Consider the following 18,032-nt stretch of genomic DNA (forward strand, 5'->3'; position numbering starts at 1 on the left):
ATCTCGTGCGTGTCACCCAGGAAAGCACGTCCCTGAAGCCTCAGAATACTGTGCAGTTAGCAGGGGTGCTCTCCTGCCAGGCGTCCTTCTGTTGGGGCGCTGACAATGCTGTGCACCAGTGCACACACAGCCCAGTGTGCACACGTGTGTATGGATGTGCACACGTGTGTATGGACGTACACACGTTACAACCTTGCACACAGCGGCGTGCACACACGTGTGCGCTACACACATGGCCGCACACTGGTGGCAGCTGGGCCACTGTCGCTTCCTCTGCCCCAGCTGTCTGCAGTCTCAGTGCAGTGACGAGGACAGGCAGGGTGAGGCGCTCACGCAGCTGGTGTCCTTCCACAGGGGTGTCGGTGGGCTCCGCAGAGCAGCAGTTCAGCCTCGCAGACATCCTGTCGCAGAACTACGGCCTCCAGGGGGCGTGTGAGGAGGCTCTGAGGCCCCCTGAGCAGCTGCACAAGGACGTGGTCTCCCAGGTACGTGTGCCTGGAGCGCTGCTGGGCGAGCGTCGTGGTTTCTTCATTCGGCTAAACTGGTCCACATGCTGCAGACTCTGCAGTGATAAGTCCTGCTTGCATATCTGTGTGCCGGGAGCTGAGGTCACAAGGGACAGGACAGACCTGGCCCTGCCTTTCAGAGGCTGTAGGGCCGTGGACCAATGGGGTGGCTGGACACTGAGCCTGCCATTCTCAGACTTTGGCTTTATATCCCCCTATGCTCATAATAGTTATTGAGGCCCTTGAGCAGCTTTGTTGATGTAGTTAAACCCCATTGTTAGTAGAGGTAATGTATTTTTGTGAAAATGAAAAAATAACTTTTCCAACACAAAAACAATTAGGGAGGAATGGAATCGTGTAACATTTATGTATCCCCGAATGCAGAAGCAGCTAGGAGAGTGCATCTGCGGTGAGCGGCCGTGGGCCTGTGACACGTTCTTCTGGTTGAACTGCATGTGGCTTAATACAGCTCTGTTCCTGGAAAACGCAGGGTATCGAACGGCTTTGTCACATAATCATGGGTTATTTGATGAGGGACCAAAGTTCAGCAACTGGTCGTTTTGAAAAGGGTGATCACATACGTCCAGCGAGCCTCCTGCACTTGGTTAGGTCACCCTCCACTCTTCTTGAACTTGGTGTGGACCGTCACCCATGTGTGATCTTGTCACCTGTGCACTGATGACATGTTTGCAAAACCATGGTTCCCTGACGTGTAGCTCCACATGTCGACAGAGTTCACAATCTAAGATTTAAACACACACATTTGTTTCAACGATGTAGTACTGCCGGCTTAAACTCCAGCCATGTATTTTCTCACAGTTCTGGGGCCAGAAGTCTCAGACTGAGGTCTGCAGGGCTGTTTGTGGGGGGCCTCTTTGCAGCGTGCAGACACTCATTTCTCCCTGGGTCGTCAAATGGAGGAGAGAGAGCCCCCCATTGGAGCAGGACCCCACCCTTATGACCTCCTTTAAGTTTTTCCATAAAGGCCCATCTCCAAATACAGTCATGTTGGGGACTAGGGATTCAATACATGAATTTTGGGGGGACACAAACATTTAGTCCATAATAGCATCAACACTGATCTTATCAGATGCCTTGTAAGTATTGGGAATTTTTTTTAAGGACTAATCACAGGGCATTTATTTAGCTTGGTGCCATTTATCACTTGGTATCAATTTTGTCTTCTAACCAAATCAGATGTCCTCTTTAAAAAAAAAAAACCACACACAAAACACAAAAAACGGGTGACTGGTTGGCTCAGTTGGTTAGAGCGTGGTGCTGATAACACCAAGGTTGCCGGTTCGATTGTCATGTGGGGTACGGGGAGCTGCGCCCTCCTTAAAGAAAAAAAAAATTTAAAAAGTTCAACATGAATTTAAAACTTTTCAAAACTGCCCTAAACCCAAAGCAGCTATTTATTAATTAAATAGAGATTTTCTTTAGATATAATTAAAAGCTGATTAAGGAAAAGAAAGAATATACTCTCTGAGGTAAAAGCAGGAACAGTTGCTGTTTTGTGTCACCTCACCAGAGGCTGTGGCAATCTGTGAACTTCATGTTGTCAGACCCAAGTTTTCCAAAATTAGAATTTTTTGCTTATAAGCTCAGGTTTCCCTCTTACAGCAACCAGGCCGTTGTTTCCTCTGAAGTAGCAGCCTGCTGGGGTCCTGTCAAACTCCTGACTGGAGGATGGAGGCCGGGGTTGGGGTGGGGTGGGGTGGGGTGGGGTGGGGTGGGGGCGCATTCTGTCTAGTAAAGATGGGGCTGAGCGATGAGGGCAGCTCGCTTCCCTCACCAGTGCCCCACGTCCAGGTGTGGCAGGCACTTCCTACATTCTTCCCATGTCCTCACACAGAAAATTAAAATGACGTCTTCTCACGGTGAGGTTTGGTAAAATCAGTGCTCTTACACAGGATGTTCAGTGAAGCTGGCGTCTTTGGGTGGCAGTCAGGAGTGGTGAGAAACAGATTTGAAAACAATACTGGGAGGAAGGTGATGATAGTTCTAGTCTCTTCTTTCCAGTAATGAAATGTTTTATTTCGGTTTCTTGTTGTATTGCATTGGCTCGAAGTGTCAAAATAGTGGAAGTAGCTATGGTGCTCTTGAGCTTGCCTTCCTGTTCCGAGTGTGGTGGGCTTGCTCTGGCCGTGCACTGCTGACCAGCAAGGGCTGACAGCGTCTCTGGTACACTGACGGGGCATCCATCTCTGTGCTTCGTACTGTGAGGGCTTTGTAAAATTGGAGGTGGACACTGGATGTCACCAGATGTCTTTTCTGCATTTAATCAGATGATCATGGCTTCACCCCTGGTTTATTGGTGTCCTGAGCAGGGATGCTTTTCTGGGCAGCACAGTGTGGCCCTTCAAGGCTGGTGACCTTGGGCACACAGCTGATCTCTCTGGGCTCTGGTGTCTCATCTGCACTCCTCCCGGGTGTCGTAAGGGAGTCCTTGGGTGGCGGACTGGGCCTGGGGTCTGGCTGAGGTGAGTGGCTGTGAATGTGACAAACTGGTTCTGGTTCTGGTGGCTGATGGGACTTGGACACGAGGAGGGGGAACCGACGCCCAGAGCAGCCCCTCCTGACAGTGCTGTCCCCCTCAGAGCAGTGGCATGCCCCTTGATGAGCTGCTTGCCCTCTACGGCTATGAGGCGTCAGACCCCATCTCAGAGCGTGAGAGTGAGGGCAGTGGTGCCACGGCCCGCCTCCCGGACATGACTCTGGACAAGGTGAGGGTCCCCCTGGAACTGGGGGGAGGGCTGAGGGAGGGCAGACGGAGGCCTGGAGAAGCGGAAGTGCTGTCCGGACCTGAGGCCTGGACGGCTTAGAGGGCCCTGTCCTCCCGTTCCTGAGTCTTGGTGCAGACGGCTGTAGTCACCTGCCCAGGCTGGGATGGACAGACCCTGACAACAGGCCAAGGGGGCACGGAGTAGAGACTGGCCTGGAGAAGCGCAGCTGGGAGGGAGGCAAGCCAGAGAGGCCCCGACCCTCTGGTCCTGACCAGGTTGGGGCGGTGTCAGGAGGGCAGGCTGAAGTGTACCAAAAGTACTGAAGTGAAACCAAAAGTGCAAGTGGAGAAAGCAGTGAGGGGCTCCGACTATCCCCAGCCATGCATCAGCTATGTCCCTTTCCAGGCTGTAGGGCTGTGGGCTTGGGAACGACACTCGGAGCTGGCGCCCTGCCCTGGCGCCTGGTCCCGTCTGCAACGTGGGAGCACAGACCCATGTGAGCCTGCAGAGCTCCCAGAGGGAAACTCCTCTAGAAATCAGTGCCGTGGCTGCTATTGTTGTTAGTGTTATCTTAAGACTGTGAAGACAAACTGCAAAATGTTCTCTACTTTCTTGTTAAAAGGAACAAATAGCGAAGGATTTGCTTTCAGGGGAAGAAGAGGAAGAGACACAGTCCTCAGCCGATGACCTCACCCCATCCGTGACCTCACATGAAGCCTCTGACCTCTTCCCTAAGCAGAGTGGACGTAGGTGTCTGCCTGCTGTTCCCCCTGGGCTGAACAAGGCTCTGGTGGCGCACACAGAGGGGCCCTGCGCTGCTGGGGGCAGGGAGCTCAGGCACAGATGGGTGGTGCCACTGGGGTGCCCTGTTCGCGGCCTGAGCTCCTCTGGGGTTCCCATCTCCCTGGCTTGTGAGCTGAGACTGAGTGGCTTTGGTTTCCATGAGGAGGCACTGTGTTGGTTCCTGTAGCCAAAAGCATGTCCGATTCAGGGGCAGTGCCCTCAGAAGGTCGCCCTCCCCAGGAGGCCTGGGAGTGTGAGGTTTAGCAAGTCCCGCTCCTGTGTGCATGCGCTGTGCTTCTGTCATCTGGCCGGGCCTGGGATGCGCCTCTTACCTGGAGAAGCATGGCGTGGGGGTCAGGTGGATGGAGAGTTGGGTGGAGGCTACAGCAGTGGAGACCACCACTGGGGGCCACTAGCCTGGGGGCCACCTAGTGCCACGATGTGGCCCACCTGCTCCCCTATTCCCAAAGCCCACTTCCTGACTGGCACAGGCAAAGAGCTGGGCTCTTCCACCTCATCCGACACCGAGGAGGACCCTCTACCTGCCAACAAATGTAAGAAGGTGCGTGGCTCTCGCCCTGTGGTGCCCTCGTCCTGGGCCTCTGCCTGTTCTGGGGCAGGGGTGGGCGCATGGCTTCTGAGGGCTGGGCTGGGACTTGAGCCCGTGCTCTGTGACGTCTGTTGGCCCAGCAGTGTGCCCCAGGGTCCTTCCTGCACACCTGGGTCCTCAGGCCCCACCCCCCACCCCGCCACATGACTGGCTGCACTGGACAGACGGACGAATAGAAGGGGATGCAGGGTTGCCCGCACACCCAGCCTCTGCCTTCTGCTCTCAGACCACAGGATTTGGCATCTGCGGGCAGATTGCAGATTGACTCAGCCCTGGGCTCTGGGCTCAGAACCACACTCCACCTACCCTGACTCCCCTGGGCCTCTGCCTTTGTAGGAGATCATGGTTGGGCCCCAGTTCCAAGCTGACCTCAGCAACCTGCAGTTGAGCCGCCATGGTGAGAAGAGTAAGTGGGGCCCGGGTGGTGGGCGAGGAAAGATGAAAACCCTGCTCCAGCCAGGAAGGAACTTGCTTCACGTCCGGCCTGAGCGAGTGCCCAGACCTCAGAGGGAACCTGAGGGGACCAGTCCGGTCAGGTGCTTGCCCTGCACCACCTGTAGGACGGCCAACGCTGGGCCGGAAGAAACCGGAGATTCGGCCCCTGGCCAGGGCCTCGCACTTGTCCTCTAGGCACATGCTGTCCCCACTCAGCCCTCTCCCACTCCAGAGTATAGTGGCCTCTGTTGTTCTGAGACAGGAATTGTGACCTCATTTGTAGGTGAAGAGAACAGGATGGGGGTCACCTACCTATTGACTTGTCCCCAAAGCCCCGCTGGCCTTGGGCTGGCACCCTTGGCTCAGGAGACTACCCAGATGGTTCAGCCGCCAGGATTCGGGGGCAAGGGGGAACAGAAGGGAGACAGGGACGCTCAGCAAGGAGAGCAAGGCCTCCTGGGGCCAGAGGCTGGGCATAGGTGGGGTGAGGTAGGCTGCTTGGATAAGGACACAGGACAGGAAGGTGACTGAAGCTGACCACACAGGGGCACCTCCCCTGAGGCCGCAGTGCACACTGCTCAGCTAACCCTTGGGCCAGTGCCCGCGTGCAGTCTGTCCCCCTGCAGGCAGCCGTGCTCCTTCGTCCCGTGGACATGTTAACACCGTGACATTAAGTCCACGCGTGTGGTCCCTTGTGTTGTGGCATGACCGTCCTCAGGCATGTCTCAGTGGACACACTTGCTCCTGGAGAGGTGACTCGGAGGCACCTGGTGGCCTACGTTAGGGGTGCCACCAGCAGTGCGCAGGAAGTCCAGTGGCTCTCCTCCTTTCTGCAGCACTTGACACTGTCCGTCCTGTTGATTTTAGCCGTTCCAGTGGGTGTGAGTTTTGTCTGTTGCCTGGTGGTTTTCATTTGCATTTCTCTGATGAATAATATGTCCGTGGTCCACTTGGGTATCTCCTGTGAGGTGCCTTCTCGAGGCCTGTCCGCACGTTCTGATTTGTGGGGCCCTCCTGTGTTCCTTCTACAAGTCCTGTGTGGGCGCTGTGCATTGCACGTTTCCTCCCTAAGTCTAGCTCCTCGATGTGTACTTGAACCCACTGTGTGTGTGGGCTGTGATCGTAAGTAACAGTTAGAGGTGAGCGTCTGGCTCTCCGCTGCTCGGCACCACACACTGGAGGGCGTTGTTGCCCCTCTGAGTCACAGGGGTGCCTGTCAGACAACAAGTGTCGGTGGTGTGAGTGCCATTTCTGGGCCTGGGCTCCACTGTTCTCTCTGGTCTGACCTGTGTCGTGCCTACGCCGAGGCGCATGTTCAGCCCCTTGTGACACTGCCTGCCGTTGTACTTTGTGTCTGTCCTTGCCAGGCTTCAGGTCAGGGTGACACCATGCTCACCAAGGGCTCTGGGAAGTGCCTTTCTCTAACAAAATCAAAAAATTTGTGTGAGGTTGTTACTATTTCTTCTTCAGATGTTTGGAAGTGTGCCTTAGTAAAGCTTTCTGGGTCTGGGGTTTATTTTAGCTTCATTTTTGTGGAAGATTTTTAATTATGAATTCAACATATTTCATATAGTTCAGTCTGGAGCTTCCGTTTCTGTTTTGATACATTCTTGAGGGGTTTATCACATTAATAAATTAATTTTATTGTAAAAAAGATCATGATATTCCTTTATCTCTTAATGTCTGTTTAATCTATAGTGATGTTCCCTTTTTAAGTTCCGATGTGCTATTTTGCATTTTTCTCCTTTTTATTCCCTATTGATCAGCCTTGTTAGGGGTTTGTTACTTTTATTACCCTTTACAAGGAGCTAACTTTCTGCTTATTGATTTCTCTCTGTTGTCCGATTGCTATTTGATTGATTTTTACTTTTCTCTATATTTTTTTCTGCCTAGTTTACTTCATTTTCGTTTGTCATTCTCTAGTTCACACTGTGATAACTTCTCTGACTCAGGGGTTACTTAGAAGCGTTCTGTTTGATCTCCAAACGCGGGGGTTTCCTGGTTATCCTGCGGTCATGATTTCCGGTTGAATTCCTGAGAGCACGCTCTGTGATCTCAGGCCTTTGCAATGAGTTGAGCCTTGTTTTATGGCCAGTATTTAGTCTATTTTGGTAAATGCTCCTTTCTGTCTTTTCATATTTGGAAGTGCATTTTCTGTAAATGGCATATTTTGGGATCTAATTTTTTACCCAGCCTGATAGTCTTTTGCCTTTTAATAGAGAGTGTTTAATCCAGTTAAGTTTTGGACTATTTTTCATGTAATTGTGAAAATGGTTGGGATTAGGTCACCATTTCCATGTGTTTTCTACTTGTTCCATCTGCTCTTTGGTCTTTTAGCTTTTTTCTTCTTTTTGATTAATCAAATAGTTTTATTCTATTTTTTCCTCCTCTTTGGCTGATTTCAGCCAAAGTCCACTTCTTATCCTTCCTTAATGCACCTGCCCTCCACTGCCGCCATGGGGCAGGACTCCTCTTCCCTGAGCAAAGCACACTTGTATGTGGCTTGTGTGGTGCTGCGCTTAGTAGTTGTGGCCTAAATGGGGCCACCTGGGACCCAGGCCTCACTGTTGTCATCAAGTCCGGGCTCTTCACACTGCTCCCTCGGGACTCTTTTTTCCAAGGCTTGCAAACTGTGCAGCCTCCTTTCCAAAGGCCATGCTCAGAAATCCTCCTCTGCCTCAGATTTCCTGGCTGGGAAGTGCCTGGCTGGCTTCCCACAGCTTCCCACCCTTCCTCATTATTCCGACCACCCTGGGCCTGGTGACCTCTGGGCCTAGCGGGGTGCAGAGGGGGTGGGCCCAGCCCATAAGAACTAGACACACAAACCAGCACCTGTCTTCTGGAGGTGCTGTGATGGCGGGCCTGGTGGGTGTGTATGGTGGGTCAGTGTGTGCTTCTTGAGGTGTGAACCACATGCCTGCAACTGACCCTGGCCCTCCTTCTGCACACAGTCTATGAGAATGAAGACCAGCTGCTCTGGGACCCCACCATCCTCCCTGAGAGAGAGGTGGAGGAGTTTCTGTACCGGGCAGTCAAGCGGAGATGGCACGAGATGGCTGGGTCCCAGCTCCCGGAGGGAGAAACGGTGAAAGACAGTGAGCAGGTAGGCAGTGCACTGGGGGAGTTGGGGGAGGGGTGAATGTCCTTGGGGTCCCCGCCTGATGGTGGTGTGAATGCCCCTGATATCCCTATTGCAATGGTGCAAACACCCCCGGTGTCCCCTCCCCAATGGTGTGAATGCCCCCCAATGACCCCCCGCCCTGATGGTGTAAATGCCCCAATGTCCCCACCCTGATGGTGTGAGCACCCCCCACCCCCGTGTGAATGCCCCAATATCCCTGCCCTGGTGGTGTGAACTCCACAACGTCTGCCCCCGATGATGTGAATGCCTCAGATATTTCTGCTCTGATAGTGTGAAGACCCCGATATTCCCACCCCAATGGTGGGGTGAATGCCCCCACTGTTGCTCAGTGGTGAGCAGGTGGGAAGAGGTTCTCGCTCCCCTAGGCGCTGTATGAGCTGGTAAAATGCAGTTTCAATGTGGAGGAGGCCCTACGGAGGCTGCGGTTCAACGTGAAGGTGATCCGAGGTGAGCATGCGCCACACCTGCCCTACCCTTTGCCTGCTGCCCTGGTCTGAACACTGCTGACACGACTGCCCTCTCCTGGTGGCAGATGGGCTCTGTGCTTGGAGTGAGGAGGAGTGCAGGAACTTTGAGCATGGCTTCCGAGTTCACGGGAAGAACTTCCATCTGATCCAGGCAAATAAGGTGAGGACACTGCCAGCCTGGCTCCCACCGGGCTGCACCAGGGGCTTGTTGGGACTGGGAGGGACTCTGGAGCCTGGGCACATGGCACCCTCCACCCCATAGCATGAGGTCGGGACTCCCCTCACCAGCCTGCTGCAGACTCTTCCAAGCCAAGGGCTAAAGCCCTGGTTCCCACCTTGCTGCATGCCTGTTGTCATCTTATTCTAGTCTCTGCCAAACCATGTTCTGTCCCCAAAAGCAGGCTCCAATTAGAGGAGAGAATGTGCCTTGAGGTGAATTTTAATACTTGTGTCTGTCCCTCACCCACTACTGTGGTCATTGGCACCGCCTTGCCGCCGTCTCCCTGGAGCAGAATCTATAGGCTCAGTGCCCAGTGTCGATGCTGAAGCACTGACTCCTAGCCTGGACCCACCCTCAGCCCCAGCTGTGTGGACCAAGGGTCTCCTCGTTCAGTCAAACCAAAGAAACAGGTCCTTCCTGACACATGTGGCAAACACCCATGACCAGAGCGGCTGCCAGTGCCAGGTTCCGCCATCCCCTAGCCCTGAATCCCCCCCGCCCCCGTCCTCTCCTACCTTGAGTCCCTCCGCCCTCCCCTAGCCCTGAGTCCCTCGTCCTCCTAGCTCTTTGACCCTCTCCCTGGGCCTCTGGCTGCATGTGTCTTCAGCCGAGTTTCCCTGTCTGTCACCCCGCGGTGCCCCCTTCTCACCCCTTCTCCAGTGGTGTCCTGTAAGCAGCCCTGGCCCCTTCCTGTTGCAATGGCGACAAGGCTAATGGAGAAGCAGGGCCTGCTGGAACCTTGCCCATGTTCAGGGCTCAGTGTCCCTTCCTGGGAGGTAGTCAGTGAGGCGTCTGTGGGCCGGTGTAGGGACAGGATGTGCTCCGCTGACTGTGCCCAGTGTCGCCCCAGGCAGTGCTGGATCCTCTCGTCAGGGCAGCATCTGCTGGCCTGACGTGGCAGCCCAGGCTGCTGCTGTGTCAAAATCTCCCACACGTTATTTCCATACGCCAGCCCCGGTCGCCATGCACTGTAAGTGTGCACCATGCTGGCCCCGGGAGGCTGTGATGCTCTCTCCCAGTCCAAGGGGACGATGCGTGTGTGCCCAGCCCCTGGGTCCCAGGCCTTCCAGGCTCTGGTGTCTGGCCCCACTCTGGGGGCTAGCGGGGGTTCTCACCTTGTAGCTGCAGCACAGCCGTAGCTTGGTGGCGGCCCCTCCAATGTGGGAAGACGCCCAAATCACAAGAGGTTTCGCAAGGTGGGATCCAGGTCCATGCAGATGTCAGTCTCTAGGGTGTCGCCCTGTCTTCCTGGGTGCTCGTGTACGTGATCTGAGCACGTGATCACGAAGCCCCAGTGAGTCCTTTAATGGTGCCTTGTGTGCTCACAGACAGCTCTCCCTCGGGTATCAGTGATGCTCCATGGGAGAAGTGGGCGCAGGCAGGGCCCCCGCCGTCCTCTCTGGGTGGGGGCTCTGTCCCTGGGATCTGCGTGAGGGCTCGTTTCCCTTGCTGGGCCTGTGACGAGCAGGGCATGAGGTAGATGCTGCCATCTATGGGAGCTCGTGGGCCCAAAGTGAAGGAGAATGGGGTCCCAGGCCAGCAGGCAGTGGGACTCTCTGAGATGGGGGTGCCATCAGACTCAGGGCGAAGGGATGAGCACCAGTCTGGGGAGGCCTGTGAGTCTCAGATGGGGGTGGAGGTGGGTGCAGAGGGCTGGGCCCAGGCGACCGACGCGTGTTCCCCATCAGGTGCGCACAAGGTCCGTGAGTGAGTGTGTGGAGTATTACTACCTGTGGAAGAAGTCCGAGCGCTACGACTACTTCTCCCAGCAGACCCGGCTAGGCCGCAGGAAGTATGGCCCATCAGGACCCACGTATGAGCAGTGAGCTCCCAGCAGTGCCAGGGGTCGGGGGGACCGGGACTCCTTGGGAGCACCTCCCCCCTCAAGCAGCTATCCCTCTGCAACCCCCGTGGTGCCCTCCTTCTACAGAGATGTGGAGCAGGACCTGGACGGCAGTGACCCCGATGGCCCCAGCCATCCCTGCGCCTCGCCGCCCCCGCCCCCTGCCACCGATGGCCTGGGCCTGGAGCAGCACCCTCTGACACAGATGCACACAGGTGAGAATGTCAGGGCTCCTTAGCCCCAGAAGCCACGTGGGAAACCCGGGGTGTTGGAGCCCTCTCCCGCGTCCTGGGCCCAGGGCCACAAGGGAGCAAGACAAGGCCTGGCTGGTGACTTCAATTTCTGAAGTGACCGCAGATAGAAGGACAAGGACCTTTGCCTTCTGGGTCTGTTGGACTTGGGTTTAGATTGATTGTCCCCTGATTCCAGAACCTGGTTGGTTTCTTGGTTTGCCTGGAAGTGCATCCACATCTGCCCACCTGGAGTTGCCTGGCATGTGCTGTGCGCTGAACCCCACAAACCCTGCTTTCTGCCTGACTTGGCAGCGTTTGTTCTTTTGAATGTCGAGTGTTCCATTCTGTTTGAAAAGCGGGAGTCACAGTCTCCCAAGGCTGGGCCTTAGCCCGGGCACACAGATTCCTGGAAGTGGCTTATTCTGTGTTCATATGTATCGTGTGTGTCAGTGAAGAGGGCCCATCGGCTTTGCTGGGCCTCACCTGAAGGCAGTGTGCCCTTGAGCCGGTGCACCTTAGTGGGGCCTGGCTTCAGTGGTAGTCTCTCCCACAGAGCCACCAGGAGTGGACGGCACGGCCGGCAGTCATGCGGAGCCCCAGGACGGCTCCGGTGGCCTCCCGTCGTCAGAGCCAGGGCTCCATCCGTCCTCGCTGCCAGACATGCGCCTGGCTGTGCCCCAGCCCCGGTGGCCCCCAGCGCTGGCCGAGCCAGCCTCCTGCCCCTCAGCTGCAGCTGCCCCGGAGCCCAGCGCCGGCCCACGACTTGCTGTGGACCTGGCGCTGCCTGCCGAGCTGCCCCTCGTCCCCAGCCAGGAGGGTTTGGACGGGGAGCCCGAGGAGGCCGTGGCCCCCGCACAGGTGTCCCTGTCGGTCACTGAGTTTGGACTCATCGGGATTGGGGACGTGAATCCTTTCCTGGCTGCCCGCCCGGCGTGCCCGGCTCCTGGGCTGCACACGGAACCCCTGTCACAGTGAGTGTGGCCCCCAGCCTGGGCCCCAGCCTCAGGCCACTGCAGACAGCGGGAGGGTCTGCCCCGTGCCCGAGGGTGGAGTGGCCAGTGGAGCAGGCTGTCTGTTTCTTTAGTTTCATTCTCTATTTTTAATTTGGCTTATTTATTTTTTTGACTAGGTAATACATTCATATGGTTCAAAATCCAAAAGGTACAAATGGGGCCAGTGGCAGTCCCCTCCCACCCTGCCTCCATGCTCCCTAGGCACACGTGACAATACGGTCTGCTGGGGGCGGCGAGGTCGGGAGCTGTGTGGCCTGTGGGACTGGCTGACGCTGTCTCGGTCTCTCTCGGTTCTCCTACTGCAGCTGTAACGTGATGACCTGTTGATCTCTGGCCACATGTGGGCGCGAGTGGCCCAGACTGGACTTGGGGCCACTGTGGGGCCTGCCCGTCAGTCTTCCCGATCCTTCTTCTCGTGGGCCTCGGGCCATGCCGTCTGCTTCAGAACACTTCAAGGACTGGGGTGAGCGGTGGCCGTGCTGTCGGCCCTGCCCCTCCCCACACAGACTGGCACCACCACCTGCATCATGGGACCCGGGCAGCTGGGTGCAGAGCCCGGCCCCACCCAGCCAGCAGAGGCGAAGAAAGGTGTCACTGCCCATTGGGGAGGGGGAGTGAGGCAGGACGCCGCCCGCACCAGCAGCCTCGCCCAGGGCGCCCTCAGTACTCTGCTGGGCTCCGTCTCCTGCACCTGGCAGGACCACGGGCTGCCCCAGCACAGGGTGGTGGGCAGCTGCTCCTGGTGCCAAACCCCACGGGGCACACAGCCATATACCTCGGCGTTGGCCCCGCCCCCCCCGGCCTCGCCCGCTGTCCACTTCAGGAAAAGCCGCACTTTATGCCCTCCTGCCCCTCCTGCTCCGTCCGAGGCCCCTCAGCAGCCTCAGGCGTGTGTTCTGGGACACAGGTGACTGACACTCCCTTGGTACAAGGCCCATTGCCTGCAGTGCCCAGGGGCTGGGTTCCAGCCCATTCTTCTGACCCTGCGGGTGGCATTTCTGTTGAAGCCCCCAGCAAGATGGGTCGGGGTCCTAGTCCTTCTCCACCCCAGCCTCCCCTGTTTAATTTATGTTTCTGTTTACAAATTGGAGTGGGGTCCTCCAGGGGGGCAGGGCAGCACTCCCTGCTCCTGGGTGTCACCAGGAGAGTTTTGGCTCGAGCTCATCTAGAGTGGGACTCGGCCTCCCCTGTCACCCCACCAAGGACCACACTGTGAAGTGATAACTGCCTTGAACCCCTTGCTGTTTTATTTATTAAACTTGATTTGAAGCCCCTTGGGTGCCTCGTGGTGGACTGGGTGGGGCCTGAGGACGTGCCGGGGAGCTGCAGGTCACCCTTGTCACTTAGTCACTTGGGCTGCCAGGCAATGTTCCAGGATCTGGGCTGAGTGGGGACCGTGGCATTGGGGCCGTGGTCCATGTCACGAAGATGTGAGGGAGGTGGTCAGTGAAATGGAGCGGACATGTAGTTCGAGGCCTAAAGGAGAACCAGCCTGCTTTGGTGGGCCCATTGAGTCAGGCAGGGGCCCATCCCAGGCAGGGGCTGAGTGCCGGAGAGGCTGCTGGGTGGGCTGGCGGGTTTTGTCCTGAGGCCCCTGGAGGGGTGAGCAGGGGCTCGGGTCCAAATGTGTAGTTTTCAAAGCTCCCTTGGTGGCTGGGTAGGGGCAGGGGACACGACTGAGTGGGACTGGCCTGCATTGAGATGTCCAGGGGTGGGGGAGAGGCAACAGTCCCCAGCATTTGGGGCTTAGTCCTTGCAGAGCTGGTCATGCCAGCACTGGAAGCAGGGCGTCTGGGGTTGGGGCGTGAGGCTTTTAGGATGATTTTAATCGGACTCTTCTAGCCTGTTTTCATCTTTACATGCTTCAGAGACGTGTCCCTCCCGTCCCCTGGTTTGCTCTGCTCCCAGCAGGAAAGCTGCTGTGGGCCTCTGTGTTTTCCTTCTGGCTCCTTTTAAGGTTTTGTCTTTCCCCTGGTTTTGAACAGTTTGGTACGTAGCTTTTCAGACTGGCTTCTTCCGCATGGTGATGAGCACTAAGGCCGCTCCGTGGTCCTTGGGGCTCGTGCTGAGTAATGCCCATCAGCTGGTGGCAGCCAGGCATCATCCGCTCCGCTGCTGATGGCGGCATTTCTGGGTGCAGCCCCTGTCACTGCGGGTTTTCATGTGGACGTTGGGGCAAATACCAGGGACTGACTGACAGCGAGAGTGTCTGGTTTGTCAGAACCCCAGTGCTGTGGCTCCGTGGCCACCCACACTGCACACTGTCCCTGTCCGTCCCCTTTTGTGTGTGCTGGCACCTCATCTTCCATAGCCTTTGAGAGCTGGGCACGCATTTCTTCGCCAACACTCCTCGTCCCCCCCCTTTTTGTTGTGAAACACTTTATTTTTTCATTTTTGGCAGGATTAGAATTTTAAAGATATTTTACTGACTCCTGGTTTCTAACAAGAAATCGGCCATTCCTATTTGTATTTTCCAGAGTGTAACCCATCTCTGTGTTTACTGATTTCCTGTTGTCGGGAGGCCAGCCTTTGAGTGTGATGTGCCACTGGCCGTCCGCACCGGGGGTTCTTGGGCCCGAGGCTGGTGCCTTGCACTGAGCTGGGCCATCTTGACCATGACTTCTCGCTCTTCTGGGTCTCTAGTGACACAGGGGAGCATGGGTATTGTCCCACAGATTTCTGTGCTTTCAGATGGTTCCTTTTGACCTGTTCTTGAGGTCACTGGTCCTCTGTCCCACATCACAGATGCCATGTGGGCTGTCCTGAGGTGTTCCACTGTCCCTCTTCTGCTCCCGTGCCCTCCCTTCCTCTGCATTCCCCCACAGCCCTTACCACACCCTGTGCTGATGCCATTCCCAGGCTGCTGTAAGGACCCACGGAGGTGGTGGGTGCCCATGTGTCCCATGGGTGTCCGCAGGTCGCTGCTGGGCTGTGGCTTTGCCTTGCTGTCCAGCAGAGGCCACTTCTGCCCCACTGCCCAGCCGTTTCTCCTGATCTTAGCCAAGCCGCCTCTGGAGTGAAGTACCCCGAAATGCCACCCCCGCCGGCAGTGGTCAGGGAAGGTGGGGGGATGGGGCCGCACTCTCCATGAAGCCAGCGCCTGTAGGAGTAACAGCTGCTGTCCCGGTGACCTCAGGCTGCGGGACTGTCAGTCATTATTCACTAGGTCACTTTTCATGCAGTGAGCACTGATTGGGTGGGTGCCTACTGTGTGTGGTCCCTGTCCTCCTGGGGACGACATAGGATAAGCTGATGAGCAGACACAAACTGAGATGCTGCCAGAGCTTAGAGCTGGCAGGTTCGGGGTAAGGCAGGGGACGGCACTGCAACAGGGGTCGTCTGCGTGAGGTGGAGGGTTCCCAGGACGCCGACTGGGCAGGTTGTCCTGTCCCTGGCTTGGGTCGTGGGGCACTTGGGGACTGTGAGGTCCTAGTGCTGTGTGCAGGCCTGAGTTGACTGATGCTGGCTTCTGCCTGGTGGCGAGCCCAGGGACCGGCCCCGCTGGGTTCCATTCAGCCCTCCTCTGTGCTTCCTAACAAGACAGGGCCACCCCCAGTGTGGCCTCAGCCAAAAGCCAATAGGAAGGTGTGAGTGGTGGCCACTCAGGTGGCACTTGTTTGCCACCTCCCAGGCTTCTTCATCTTCACAGCACTCCTTTTGGAAAAAACCTGGAGTCCATCAGGTTTAGCTGAGAAAACAAGGTGATGAGAACTGACACCCTTATGGGCTGAGCGTCACTGTTTGGGGGTGACCACCAGGCACGAAGGAGCTGGGCAGGTCTCTAGGGCACATGGGTGAGACCCCGGTACCCTCAGTCCCCTTCCAGCCTTGTCATCTGCAGGTGAAGGAGAAGCCATCCTGGCCTGACTCCCAGCCCAGACTCTGTCCCCCTAGGCAGGCCTTCCTGGCCTCAGATTCTCCCAGTAAAGGGCCAGGTGTGGAAGCTTCTCTGGGAGACCCCAGCTGGCAGGTGTAGAAGCCCTGACCCCAATCCTAGCCCTAATCCTTGCTGCCCTGCTAGGTTTTAATCCTGACCCTGCCCGAGTCTTTTAAGCACAGGGTGAGGTCAGTGGGACAGGCTGAAGCCATACCAGCTCCAGCCCCGTGCCCTCCTTCCAGGCAGTCTTCCTGCTCCTCAGGGAACAGGCCAGGCTCCTTCCCACCCACAGTCTCTGCCTGCAGGAGCCTGGGCCCGCCGTTCTGGGTCTCCAGGGCAGCTTCCATCCAGGCTGCCCGCACCACCACGTGCCCTTTTGGCAGGTGCCTCAGAGCTGCCAACAAGCCCCTCACAAAGTAGGTGCTCAGTAAAGAACCTCACATTGCCTTTACACCAATACAATGTTGCACCTTCTCCACCGGAACTGAAAGTGTCACTAGGCTGTCAGGACAGTACCTAGATTGGCAGTCACTCGATTGCAGCGAGGTTAAAGTGAAAAAAATGCAGTACTGATAATGACGCCAGCTAACATTTAACATTTTTGCCAGGCTCTTCCTGTATGTTGTCAGATAATTCTCAAACAACCCTGATTCGGTACGTGTTGCATGCATGCATGAACCACGGCAGCTGGAGTCTGAAACCTGCCTTTCCCCGGGGCTCGCCTAGCCCGGTGAGTGGCAGCAAGAGAAGCCAATGAACAGAGCCCGAGCCCGCCCGGGGCGGGGTCGCGCTGGGTGGAGCGGAGGACGCGCTGGCCCTAGCGAAAGCACCCCTGCCCAGACACTAGAAATCCCTCCGGTCAAATAAACGGATCCTCCGGACGCCTACGAGGAAGTCTGGGGGCGAGGGAGGAAGCTGCAAGTTTTAGGTTGTGCCGCGTCCAGCTCCTCGGGGCGTGCGTTTGGAAGGGGGCGGCGGTGATGTGCCTCCCACGCAGCAGACGGAAAATCCAGGTCCATAAGTTTCCAAGCCTGGTGCTGTCTTGGGGACAGGACCTGATTTATTTTTAGTGTGTGGGAGAGCCGGAGGTGTCAGCCAGCCTGCTTGAAGAAAGTTGATCTGGGGCGCAGGGGACTTGACCCAGAGACACTCGTCCCTGGACCCCGCCTTGTAGACGATGGCGGTATAATAGCAGAGGTCTTTTCATCCTCCAAGGAGGCAGGGTTGAGGGGGCTCTGAATTCAAGTCCCAGCCGCTTGACTTTGGGCCAGGGGCCGCCCCTCTTTGGACCTGGCTCCCTTCATCTCTAAGGAGGGCCGAAATCCTCCTCTACAGGACCTCTGGAGCTGGTGGGGTGGTGAATGTGGTTTAGAGGTCAAGGGCATTGGACCTTAGGGCCAGGCTGCCTGGGTTCCAATCCCAGCCTTCTTCCCACGGTGATATTGAGACCCTGCCTGTGTATCCTGTGTCCTATCAGATGAAGGTAGGGCTCTCCTGGACATGGTCACACACAAATCCTCTCAGGTGGTTCCAGCCAAAAGGATCCAGTGTGGCTGTGTGGACGCAGAGTGGATGCGATGGCCCCCTCGGGCCTGTTTCCCTGGCGTGGGTGCTCTTGATCCCCAGGTGCTTCTCAGCTCAGGGCTTCCTGGGACCTGGTGGGGTGCAGGGCACAGGAAGGATGTGAGCGAGTTCCTACCTCCTGGCACCTCTGCTCTTCTGTCAAATGGGGGCGGGGCAGTGCCTGGCACAAACGGCCTCTAGGATCCAGTGGGTGGGTGTTGAACCGATCTTCTGAACCGCTAGGATTTTAAGCATCAGGAGAAAAGAAAAACCTCTGCAATTAAGCCACGTCCCCCCATCAATTTTCAGGCGTTTCCTGATTCAGGGTATGACGTGCCCCGCATCAGTGCCACTCCCCAGTGAAGAGACCGAGGCGCAGAGAGGGGCCGGAGCTCCAGCCGCCTCCACCCGTGCTGCCGGATCTGCCTACTCACCACTCTCTCTCTCTCCCTCCCTCCCTCCTTCCTTCCTTCTCACCCCCGCCCTGCCCCCGCCCCCAGACCCAACTGGCCCAGTTCGTGAGTGACCCGAGCGTCCGCCGGGACCCGGACACTGGGTGACCCTGGACTCGCTGTCTCTGAGCCTTAGCCTCCCCGCCTGGTGGGGGTGGTGAG

At 56.8% G+C, this 18,032-nt stretch overlaps 1 protein-coding gene across 5 annotated transcripts in view; it reads left to right on the top strand.

The window, feature by feature from the left end:
* MIER2 (MIER family member 2) overlaps positions 1-18,032 on the top strand; it is a 33,519-nt gene that overhangs the window by 9,422 nt on the left and 6,065 nt on the right. For 3 of the 5 annotated variants that reach the window (XM_033133850.1, XM_033133852.1, XM_033133851.1), the window contains exons 3-14: positions 355-485; positions 3,107-3,232; positions 3,855-3,978; positions 4,486-4,577; positions 4,962-5,031; positions 8,012-8,163; positions 8,568-8,649; positions 8,735-8,829; positions 10,578-10,711; positions 10,820-10,947; positions 11,519-11,936; positions 12,284-18,027. In XM_033133850.1, the coding sequence (XP_032989741.1) occupies positions 355-485; positions 3,107-3,232; positions 3,855-3,978; positions 4,486-4,577; positions 4,962-5,031; positions 8,012-8,163; positions 8,568-8,649; positions 8,735-8,829; positions 10,578-10,711; positions 10,820-10,947; positions 11,519-11,936; positions 12,284-12,305 (1,574 nt within the window). In that variant the 3' untranslated portion in view covers positions 12,306-18,027. Of the gene's footprint in view, positions 1-354; positions 486-3,106; positions 3,233-3,854; positions 3,979-4,485; positions 4,578-4,961; positions 5,032-8,011; positions 8,164-8,567; positions 8,650-8,734; positions 8,830-10,577; positions 10,712-10,819; positions 10,948-11,518; positions 11,937-12,094; positions 12,127-12,283; positions 18,028-18,032 lie in introns of all 5 variants that reach the window. The other 2 variants (XM_033133855.1, XM_033133853.1) reach the window with 2 other exon arrangements.

Source organism: Rhinolophus ferrumequinum, chromosome 18 (genome assembly GCF_004115265.2).
Source record: "Rhinolophus ferrumequinum isolate MPI-CBG mRhiFer1 chromosome 18, mRhiFer1_v1.p, whole genome shotgun sequence".
Classification (NCBI taxonomy): Eukaryota; Metazoa; Chordata; class Mammalia; order Chiroptera; family Rhinolophidae; genus Rhinolophus; species Rhinolophus ferrumequinum.